This window comes from Prosopis cineraria, unplaced genomic scaffold (assembly GCF_029017545.1).
Source record: "Prosopis cineraria cultivar Desert tree isolate PC_DT_omini unplaced genomic scaffold, ASM2901754v1 PC5, whole genome shotgun sequence".
Lineage (NCBI taxonomy): Eukaryota > Viridiplantae > Streptophyta > Magnoliopsida > Fabales > Fabaceae > Prosopis > Prosopis cineraria.
The window spans coordinates 35,131,468-35,143,166 of record NW_026555336.1 but is presented as its reverse complement, the minus strand read 5'-3'; the positions used below and the strand labels follow the sequence as shown (position 1 = coordinate 35,143,166).

General features: G+C 33.7%; 2 protein-coding genes across 8 annotated transcripts; both read right to left on the bottom strand.

Annotated features, from left to right (window-relative positions):
* Positions 1-264: 264 nt before the first annotated feature.
* LOC129311540 (uncharacterized protein At4g14342-like) lies at positions 265-2,614 on the bottom strand. 4 transcript variants are annotated; one of them, XR_008593310.1, is made up of 5 exons: positions 2,519-2,614; positions 2,219-2,304; positions 1,992-2,115; positions 942-1,075; positions 265-656 (listed from the first exon to the last, which is right to left on the bottom strand). XR_008593310.1 is itself a non-coding variant. In XM_054953876.1 (4 exons), the coding sequence occupies exons 1-4, from the start codon at positions 2,522-2,524 to the stop codon at positions 609-611; spliced, it is 264 nt and encodes an 87-aa protein (XP_054809851.1). In that variant the 5' UTR covers positions 2,525-2,614; the 3' UTR covers positions 265-608. The 4 variants fall into 4 exon arrangements, 2 of the variants coding, with proteins under 2 accessions (XP_054809851.1, XP_054809850.1); XR_008593309.1 differs by having other exon boundaries at positions 984-1,075; XM_054953876.1 differs by lacking the exon at positions 942-1,075.
* A 1,548-nt stretch (positions 2,615-4,162) lies between these two features.
* Positions 4,163-9,796, bottom strand: LOC129310457 (probable inactive purple acid phosphatase 1). 4 transcript variants are annotated; one of them, XM_054952303.1, is made up of 13 exons: positions 9,462-9,796; positions 9,030-9,333; positions 8,751-8,848; positions 8,579-8,645; positions 8,362-8,484; positions 7,657-7,749; positions 7,347-7,476; positions 6,998-7,079; positions 6,393-6,525; positions 5,837-6,042; positions 5,619-5,744; positions 4,939-5,248; positions 4,163-4,757 (listed from the first exon to the last, which is right to left on the bottom strand). In XM_054952303.1, the coding sequence occupies exons 2-13, from the start codon at positions 9,210-9,212 to the stop codon at positions 4,452-4,454; spliced, it is 1,857 nt and encodes a 618-aa protein (XP_054808278.1). In that variant the 5' UTR covers positions 9,213-9,333; positions 9,462-9,796; the 3' UTR covers positions 4,163-4,451. The 4 variants fall into 4 exon arrangements, with proteins under 4 accessions (XP_054808278.1, XP_054808277.1, XP_054808279.1 ...); XM_054952302.1 differs by having other exon boundaries at positions 9,030-9,215; positions 9,462-9,795; XM_054952304.1 differs by having other exon boundaries at positions 9,030-9,143; positions 9,462-9,795.
* Between the last annotated feature and the right edge of the window lie 1,903 nt (positions 9,797-11,699).

Sequence of the window (11,699 nt, the reverse complement as noted above, 5' to 3'; positions counted from 1 at the left end):
GCAAGATCTATTTCATTATCTTGCCTGTAGAAAAGAATGAGCTTTTTTTTCCTACATTAAAAATGTCAATGACATAAGTGATCTGTCCGAAAGGATTGGTGATCTCTCAATTTATGGCCGTGGCCTTTCATTGCATTCGAACTAAGTCAAATCCTTCAACAAAATACAATTTTATTGGCTTCGTTTCTTAGTCTCTCCATTACAATGTTCCTATCATATTGAGAAACGCATTCGCAAAAACCATCACTGATTCACCTTATCAAATTGAGATGAAACAAAAGCTATTTGCTTTATAGAAATATGGCCGAGGCAGTATTGATATGTCTCAAAACATAACCCAACGCTTAACATAACATTATCAATTTAAAAAGGGTCTGCCCTCGGGAAATAATAGCACTATAAACAAACAAAGCAGTAAGCGCATTATCCCCTGATCTAAATTTCCGAGCTCCAGAGTGAAAAATGCTTGAGCAGCTAGAACTCTAACAGGATGAAACAAACTCTAATCAGTGCCATACAAGTGGTACGATCATCCGAACAACATAGTATGACAAATGATCCAATGCTACAGCCAGTAATGATCCATTATGTGATCCATATAGTAATTATCAATCTTCTTCCCTTTCTGGAGGCAAGCCACAAGGCAGGAGCATTTTCTGCACAGAAAACAGAACTTGTCTGATGAAAAATGCAACAACTAATTCATTTAGGATGTTTACCGGAGAGAAACTTTGTTGTCACTCAATAGCTTGAAATATATAATAACAAATAACATTGGTGAATGAAATAGGCAGTCTTCTTTAAAGGATAGTCATTAAGCCTCACGGTCAACTTGCAAACTTCTCATGAAATCGGAAGAAAAGTTAACAAGGGGGACAGACTTTGGGTTCTCTACACAAACTTTGCAATACATAAATACAAAGGACAAGAAAAAGTGATACTTGATTAAAATGCTTTATATGGCCAATGAACTGATAGCTCACATGGCAACCACAATGAGTTTGGCGTCTTTAATCCAGCGATCCCTACTCAGGCCCCTTGACCCCACTGCCTATTCCCATAGCATTAGCTTTATCTGTAACGAAAAAGAATCAATATACAACAGATAACAAATCAACCCCCCACCAAAAAAAAAAAAAAACAACAACAACAATTTGATGAGTAGGAATCCGTTTTGTGACCCTATCCCAAAATCCCATGCCATAAGGTGCCAATATTAACCTCAATCAAACCACTTCTCATTAGACTCGGACGGTTTTTTTCAAAATCATAAAAGGGCCTGTTTATCTTCAAACACCTAATATCTCTTTTGCCTTGTTTTTCAGAATTCAATGCTTCTTTGAAATTCCAAAACTTGAAATATAAATTCCATAAGAGCAAATACATATCATCTGGCTCCTCCTAAAATTTTCTAAAAGACACAAAAAAGTGTATATTAACGCCTCCTTCTTCATGTATCTTTTCACTTCACCATTTTACGTATTCATCTAAAGTAGACTTTGAATTCTCAAGGTTTCAGGTAAACCAATTCTCTTTTGAGTTGATGCCAGCTAATGAGATGTAATTCTGCAACAAGTTACCAATATGCAACTTCAGTCCATAGAACCAAAGACCCTGTCAGTCAATGGCCATATACAAACCAAAATGAAGAAAGTACTGTTTCTTCTATGGCACAGCAGAAAATAGAGATCTATGCTACAAATAAAATAATAAAACAAACAAGCGCGCGCACAGAGAGTGCTGGCATTCTGATAAACTCTTTTTTTAATAATAAAAGTGTGCTGGTATTCTGTTTGCCCGTATAAATCTCACGAACAAAAGAGAATACATATTAATGAATATAGATATGGATCACTTAAGGGAGTAAAGCCGGAAAAACACTATGGCATTAACAATCGAATCGCAAAATTCGGGCTAACGCATAATTTATACAGCAATTAGCTAACTCATTAACAGGGGGAAAACCGGAAAATTGAGAGAAGGAAGAGAACCTGCATGAAGCTGTAGCGTTCTCTTCCAATCGATTCATTTTCAGCAATAGCAAAGTATGCCAGTATAGGGTAGCGGCCAACATATGATGCATAGCTATCACGCTGAATGTTCACCGCCCACTCACTATATCGAAGGGGGAAATGAGAGAGAACGAACAAATTAAACACTACGAAGAGTTCAGGGAGAAAATTTAACGAGAAAACGAATTCAAGGAATTAGGACTCACAATCTATTTAAATCCGCATGCCCAGTTCCAATATATTTAGCTTGGAGATGCTCAAGTTGGGAATTGATGTTAAACCTATCACTGGCCTGCATCGTAGTAGGAGACAGAAATATAATTCGGATATTTGATACCCGCTGAGTATTACAAGTCTTTGACTGTAATTTATAGAGCTACTGAAGAAAAAGAGTTCTTGGGATTACTGCGACATGGAACCACTAAACTTTTCCAAAAACAAAATGGAAAGAGAATCCTCTTAACCGGCCAAAAAAAAAAATCAGAGAATTTATGCAGAACTTACACCTGCATATTGCCTTTGCACCTCAGAAAACACAAATCGAAGAGGGTTGAGTAGAGCACGACGAGCACCAAAAGACCAAACTCGAAACCTTGAAAGACGTTTACTACTCCCTCCTGTGCATAGGACGCTTATAATTGTTTTAGACATCTCGAAAACAGTTAAGTTTTTTTTTTATTATAAAAAACAATATATATTTTTAATTTTATATTTAACTTTAAAAAAATAATACAACTGCATTAAATATTTTTATGTTAATTCAAAAATAATAAAATTAAAAAAAATAATTTAATTATTACAAGATATTTTATATTTTAAATTAAAAATTATTTTTAATATGTGTTTTATAAATAAGACTGAAGAAAGTATTTTGTAGTTAGAATTTTTAAGGCCAAACAGATTATGTACCGGCCCAATGTGAGCCGGCATGGAAGAATATAATTAATTTATTTTTTGTATTAAAAAATTTATTTTCATGTGAACGTATGAAGTAAATTTCTTTAAAAAATAATGTTAGAATAAACATTATGAACATTAAAAATTATGTACTTTTTTACCTAGTATTATCAGTTAAAAAAAGACTGAAATTTTAAAATAAATTTGTAAAATTGAGCTTACTGATCTATTAAGCTAGTTAAAATCTCCATAATTTAAACCCTCTTTCAAATAACCTTCTTATGAATAAGGATTGGACTTTGTTGCTCTATAGTCTACAGTTTCCAATCTCTTTTATAAGGTGTTTTCTTAAAAAAAATTTATTGGCTATTAATATATGACATGTAGAGGATTATTAATTAACATTATCCAATTTTACCTGCGTTTTAGAATTTAATTCTAATTTAGCGTTTTCATACATATCCTCAAATATTCTCCCTCCCTCCCTCTGTGTGTGTGATAAGATACACTTAGAATATTTTTTTAATTTTAAGACAAATTTAGTAAGTTAACCGCTCTTCTTTGATGCTAGTTAAGTGATTGAAAGTGATTTAAAATGTTTTTTTATACGTTTCAGTTTTCACTGCTAGAAAATTTCACTCTGTATTTAAGAATATAAAATACCGATTATATAATTCCTTAAATATCAAGTCACATTATACTTCAGAGAATGCATAAGAAAATTTGTCTACTTTTTGTTCAAGTTTTTAAAACAATTAATACAGTATTTACAAGACAATGATAGTGGCTCAATTCAACGATGAACAAGCAAACATTCGTAGATGGTAATAACCAATGAAATGCTATTGATGTGTGCAGCAATAATAATATCAAAGAATCCTCTCCTCAAATATATATTATCATCTCTTTTTATTTTTCTCATCCCATCCCTACACTTAAATAATAAAATGAACGATTCAGATTTAATTATTTTATAAAATAATTATCATGATATTATATTAAAAAATAAACAAATAATTTTAAATTGTTAAAATTCCATCCATACGATTATAATTACAATAAAATAAATAAATAATCCTAATAATAATATACAACTATGAACCGTACAGATCAAATTTTAACAATTTAAATTTATTCATTTTTTATATGATAATTATTTTGTAAAACAAATTAAATCTAAACCATTCATCCCATTAATTAAACATGGAGATGGGATGAGGGGAGAAAAGAAGAAAGGAGACAAGCAGAGGATCTGGACCCATAGACCTAATCTCAATATTTATTAGAATTATATATTCTCATTTTAAATTCTGGATCAAAAGAAAGACACGTTTCACCATGAACAACTCACTTCGCTTTGCAAATTCCATGGGAAGATACGTCGACCTTATTTTTTAGTAAACTAAATATCCATTTCATGCAATCTTATTTACACATTCCTTCACACTTCTTGCATCATCATTGAAATATTCAATAGCCGACCACATTGTCCTTCTCAAGTCCGCACAGATCATCATATTATTCAACAAACTAAATACAAAATCAAGATGCCATTGTTGTGGGCGAGCAACTATCAACAGCACAAACCAAGATGTCTCTGTATTCCCTGGATATCTTGAAAGAGTCATAAACCTGTCCATCACTGCTCTTCTTGTACTCAAACAAGAGGTTTGAATGATCAAGCGCTGTGAGTTTGACAAATCCAAAATCATGGTCTTTAAAGATGCTCCATGTCGTGTTTATGGGGGCAAATTCTGCAAGTGATGCTCCTCCTCCACCAACCACTACATGTATCGTCCCGTTCAAGTAGCCCTTGTAATTGTTCTTCTCTTTACTTCTGCAGATATTCTGGCTCGGCAAGAAATGCTTCAGTTAATCTTTCATGTCACAAATTACTAATCATCTCATAATTTCAAATGTTTCAGGCCCATATATATATATATATATATATGTTTTCAACGTGCAACTTGAATGCCATTAACTACAATGTCAAGTCTGTTTTGATGCCTTTGGACAAGGGTAGGCATACCTCGTACAATGGGCATGTTCTTTCATAGTTGTGGACATGTCCATACATGGCTATGTCAACCTTGTACTTTTGCCAGAGAATTTGAAGGTCCTCCCTTCCCATTGGCTCCTCAAAAGAGCCTTCTGCTACATAAAAACTAGCAGAAGAATATCCCAGAACCCGGTGAGCAAGAAATATCAACCATGGCTGTTTCTGTCTGTCAACCGATGATAGGCAGTGCTCAATGAATTTGTATTGATCTGATCCTCTTCTCCAATCATGTTCTGTGTCTGCTATGCAGAACCTGAACATCCCATAGTCAACAGAGTACCTGGCAAAAAACGCCAGTTTCAAAGACTCACCAGATAAAAATGAGACCGATGTCATTGAAAAAACTAACATAACTGAACATATTAATGAACACCAAAAAAATGTTCGTTAAACCAACTTCATAGATTTGGGTCCCGTTAAAACAATTTTAGTCTGACTTGCAGAAGAAGAACATTTCTTTCTTTCCCCAGTACATATGTCTGCGAAATACAAATTTGATATCCAAAGAAGATGCATATTACTAACAAATTACATCTACATGGCATGCAGGTGAATTTAACCAATCAACCATCACTAACACATAGCCGCGAATGCAACACATAATTTGTTCTACGCAAAAAAAGGGGGGTTAACTTTAAAATATAAAATACCAGAATTTTTCCCTGTTCTCAGCAGGAACATAAAACATTGTCTGAGACAGTACACCGCATTCTCCTCCAGAATCCAGGTTGCCATAAAATGATCCAGTTCCTGGCCAGTCACGCTCATGGTTGCCACTGAAGCAATATTATGGAAGCAGTACATAAAAGAAAGTTGAACCCCTGAAAACATTAAGAATTATAATGCATGCATAGCATGACAGACAAACCTCGCTATCATGTAAGGTATAGTTGATGCAATGGGCTCAATCTGTGAAGTAAATTGATCCCACTGTGAAATATATCCATTAGCATAGCATAAATCACCAATGTGAAAGACTAGATCGATGTCCTTCAAGTCATCAATGATTTGCTTTGTAGTGTTGAGTGATCCAGGCTGGAAATTGTTATATTCATTGGAACCATCAGCTTCAGCCTGCTTGTGGGAAAATCAAATTAAAACTTAAGATAACAATTAACTGGATAACACCTTTTCTTGGAAAGAATATTGAAAATGTAAATCAGAACAATTATAATTTATCCATATATAAAATTGTGTGTGTATAATCTGCAGCATTCAACCAACATGAATGTTGTCCAAAAAATAATAATAATAATATGAATGACATGTAACAGAGAAGTATCCTATCCTCATAGTGGAGCAAAAACTATGAGATCCAAACAACTAATCAGTCTCATGCATGTAAGTGATATGCATCAAATGAATTGTATTCAGACAAAAAAAAATTCCCAAAAAATAAAAAGAAATAGGGGGAAGATAAAAACCTTTCCCATGTCACCAAATATGACTACACGCTGCAGTGAATTTTGCCCAGGGAAAGGAGGTGCTTTGAACCGGTATTCCTGACTTGAAACAATTGTACCATTAAATAATCTATGTCCAAGCCTGTATGCGTACCTGAAAAAAAGTAAAAGCGAAATTCTTAGTGTCATGTACAATTAACCCCTGCAAATAAATTAGCAATGTTATCATTCACACCATAAGTCAAAATTCAAGCTGCAGCTACAATCAACTGATAAAGACCTTGCTTTCTTACTAAAGCAAGTCATGAAGGATAAAAGAATAAAAGTGGCACATATTCACTCAAAATCCACATGTTATTTCCATAACCATCATTAAACGGATCTCATCAAACAATTTAAGTTATCTGAGATATGTTCTGTTCTTCATTTGATATTAATTTGCATTGGACATAATTTTGTGTTGTGAAAAGCAATATTCAATTTTTTTGCTTTTGCTTAAGAAATACTATTATTTAACAGAAACACTACAAATTATTATCTATGTTCAAGCAACCTGAGGCTAGCTCAGGTAGGTAAGAGTGAAGTGAGGTGAGGTGAGGTGTCAGTAGAGGTAAAGCATAGCAGACCTTCTGTTGGGCCACAACTCCTTCAAAAAACTTGTGTGTATGAATCCAGGGTCACGCCATCCCACGGTCCTTGCTGGTGCACCTATTAAGTATATATGTAGATGAATTAGATACTTCACACCATTTCCTGTTTAGAACATCCCTTGCCTTAATTTGAATGAAAAGTACAATCTGCCAGCTAGCTTTTGAAATGGCTAATATAGTTATCTTTTTTTTTTTTTTTTGCATTGCATTGCATTATGGCATCAAGAAAAAGAAGGTTTGCCATCATAAAGAACTTCTATCTGACTCATGAACAAGCTAACATCACATAGTTTACAATTGAATGGTGCATAAAAGAATTGCATACCACACATGGTATTACGGTCAAAAGTCAGGATCCCAGCAGGAGATGCCACACGGTTTCCACCTTCAACACCCCACTCAACAAAAGGTTCAGCTTCATCAATCCCATATCCACTTGTCCAAGTTACAGTTATCTGGTAAAAATGTGAAGATGTATATAATTTTACTGGTAAACTGTCAGACATTCTTAATTCAGTCATTTAGGCCCACATTCAGATGCTAATAGCATAACAAAGGAGGATTTTTGAGTTGCAATTAAATGAACATTTGTCGCACCATAAGTATATATTAAAATTAATAAAGATTATTCTTACCTCATTCCAATTTTTCCCTTGTGCTAATCGTGGATATACTGGAGCATTTGGATTCACAAAGGATATTTTGTTTGAAACTGCAACTAGTCTGGGCTGTTAATAGAAGAAAGACAGAATTCGTAATGTAAACTGTACTTCAGAACTCTCAAGCATTATGTATACAATGAATTAACAAAGTAAAAGATGAAAAAAAAGAAAAGGATTATTGTTCAAAACCAATTTTAAACTAACAAAGTAGAGAAGAACGTTCAATAGAAGTAGTTATACAGGGAAAATCTAAAGGTGCATCTTTTTTCACATTATGGTTCAGACTTGTTAAGAAAGGATTACAAAATTGCCGCCATATCCAACAATAATTCAGAAAGGTGATGCTCAGTTTGAAGATTCTAACAAAGAGAGATGGACAGTGAGACACCCAAAAGAGGCACTGAGAGACATCAGCTTCAACCATGCTTTTACTCAGTGCTATCATCTTTACGATGACAAAAAGAAATCCAAGCTGATGATACATCATGTCTTTCTAGTACAAACCTTGTGTAATTAAGAAATCCGTTAAGCAATCAGAACCTTGAAAAGGAAAGAGAAGGGAAAAAACTAGTTGCTTGGCTTTCAGGTAAAGATTTCACCAGTTGTAGCTATCCCTACAAGTAAAATATAGCTGACTGCATAAACAAGAAAATTATAGAAATGAATTCCTAACCATACATTTGATAAACCACCCGTAAACAAAGCAAAAGAGAAGTCTGATCTTTGATTAATGAGCTGAAGCTTCAAGAAACCTTTTCCTGTTTTTCTGTACTCCTTACTGGAGAAATTTGCATACTGAAACTGTAAAATAAGAAAGAGAGTTCCATATCAGACCTTATAAATCTTCTTCTTAGCAATAAAAGAAAGAAAAGTGAGTGTTTTGGGTCACTTGAACCTTAATAGGTGCAGAACACAAGAATGGAGGACCAGCCATTCTGTTTTCCCCAGGACAGGTAGAAGCGCTGGACATTGTGAAATGTAATTCATTTCAATTAATGCATCTACATTCTACACCATTGAATTGTTATGAATGACTAGAGTTAAATAAGGTCATGAATGATATGTACCTGAAATTTGCCGGAGAAAATACACCGATCCAATCATCACGTGATGGTTTAGGATTACTATATTCCAGTTTAACCCAATCTGTATTTTGCCCATTAAACTGTGAATTTGTGAAAGGTAGGGGGAAAAAAAATCCCAAATCAACTTTTGCAACAAAAACTTGTCTCATAATCGCAAGGAATCCCAAAACAAAGGGAGATTCTATAGCGTCAGAGTAAAACTAATAAGAAGAGTGAGACATAGTAAAATCTCTAATTAAAAAAAAAAAAAAAAAGGCTTACCCTCAATCCAAGGACATTGGGAGTGGCTTTGATATAAGCATGTTCATGAAGAGCAAATATTGTCTTATGAATGGCAACTTTTGAGAGAGGCTGGTGTTCATCGGACATTACTTCCTGAAAGGTTGCAAGCACCAGAAGAATCAAAGCCAAAAAGAGCATCGTTGACTTCTCAATCCAACCCATTGTCTGAAATGCACAAAAACGCAAAGATTGACGTGAATAAACATTGCACAGTTAAGAAACATCTATCCCCTGAATCATCTTTAACAACTCCAATCTCCAAAAATGCCGGGACTCCATCGGCCTAAGAAGTAAGATACAAATGATCAAACTTTACTCAACCCGCTGAAACCAGTGACTCTCTGAATTTAGTAACAGTTTGGGTGAGGGAGGATTGAGTAATGCTGGAAAATAACCAGAGGCAGAAATCACCTTCGGGAAAGAACAGAGTTGAAACTCAAATTATGTATCCGAAGAAGAAGCACAGAGCCAGCAGAAAAAACCTCGATAACAGTACTTATAGTTGCCGAATTAGGCCGCCAACTTCCCAAAGGTTGATATTCTTTTGTTCCCCTCCTTTTACACTTTGCCGACAGAGAGATGAGAATTCAAGGTATGGTATCAGCTTTGCTTTCTATGAATAATGTGAGAGTAAAAAGCCGCAGCTTCGCGAGTATCTGTGGAGAAGATTCCCCGAACCCCCTCAATCTCTTCCAGTGACAGTCCATTTCTATGATTTATTATTTACCTGCTGATTTACCGGAACAGAGATCAGACCATTGGGATTCTCATCTTTATCGAATCATTAATGAAAGTATCATTTTAGATCCGGGCTCGGCTGGACGTCCACGAACCCCCAAAGAAAAAATATATAAAATTATTAATCTCCATAATTTTATTAAATTTTCTTTTTTATTTATATAATTTTTTTAATATTTTTAATTTTTATAATTTTATGCTGGTTAAAAAAAAATTAGAATTTTATAATAAACCAAGAATTGTTCCCATGTCAAAAGCATCGGGAAGATTGGAAGTACCAGCATCAGTCTATTGGCTAGAACCATTGTAGTGTTCTGCGTAGGAAACAGGTATACCATGACCAACATCAAAACTACTACAATCGTCAACAAACACACCAGAGTCCAACACTCATTTGCGTTTCTTATGAGGCAAGGGGAGTCTTCAACCATGGTTAGAACTAAAGAAACTTCGTGTTGTATTATTTGGCATGAAGTCTTCTATTTTTGTTATAAAAAAAATGTGTACAATGTGACTTATTTTAAATCAAACCACATATTAAATTCTTTTGTAAATCATACTCTCTCTGTTCCTATTTGTATGATAATTTTTAAAAATAATTTTTGATTCAAAATATAGGACATATTATAATAATTAAATTATTTTTTTATTTTTATCTTTTTTTGATTAACGTAAAAGTATTTAATGTAGTTATATCACTATTTAAAGCCAAGGGTATATCTCATTTTTTATGATAATTTTTTTAAAATGTATAAAATGATTGAAAGTGTTCTATATTAAAGACCGGAGAAAGTATATTGTAAAAATAATTTCATTTGAAAAGTTAATAAAAAATATAAAAATTTAGTGGCATTTGCAAAACTTATCTTCCATTGCTTGATTGTAGCGTCATTTTAAGGGGGGAAGTCCATATATCAATATATTAATCCATTTCCTTCTATTATGTGGACAATGTTTTAAAGTCTTATTTGATTGATTTTTAATACAAGGCGGATATTTAATTGTTAAATTTTTAATATTATCTTTCTTTTTTAATTACTCACAGGTATCTTGTAACACCCTCAAAATAAAGATAAGATTTAATTAAAACTAACCTAATATTTATACAATTCTAAAACTAAACACAAAATTAAGCTTAGAACAGGATCCTCTCTTAAGGAAATTCACTTACAAGCCAACCAATGCGGTCTATCATAGAAGAGGGGGCTTTCCCTGCAACAATAAGACCTATTACGGACAAAACCCACAAAATGCAATAGAAGGCAACTTTGTGCACTAATTGACCAAAACAAGGGGTATCGCCATTCCAATAATTTACAACAAACACAAAAAGGACACTAAGCCTAAAATTACATGCATAAGAGTGCAATTAAATGACCATATAACTTAGTCAAACAAGTTTTGTTTCAGTAGAAGGTGAGCTATAACTCTCACCTAAAAAATGTTTGAATGAGTGGTGAGATTAGAAATCTCAATAACCAAGAAAAAATTCTAATCTAAATAGGCATACAATAATATAATGTAATTTATAAAAAGGAGGTGCATGCTACCAAAAATATAATATATGGAAAATAATTCCAATTTAGGGTTCTTCAATATTAACAATTGAGTAATTAGTAGTTTCAAAAATGAGTTTCCAAGCCTACCAATTCATAATTCAACACATAATCAATACGTATGCTTTACCTCAACTACCATCCCCACCTTCACACTCCACTTTTATAACCCATAGGCTATAGTTTAGAGAGTACCATATGCTTCCTTATGCAATTCTTGCTATGAATTCTCTCCATTTTAGAGGGGGATCATGGAGTTTTATCCAACTTTCATAGTCTAACCACTATAATTTAGTGAATAGCTTCACCTATTTTCTCTTTCCACTTCCAGCCAAGGATAGTGGACAATAAATAA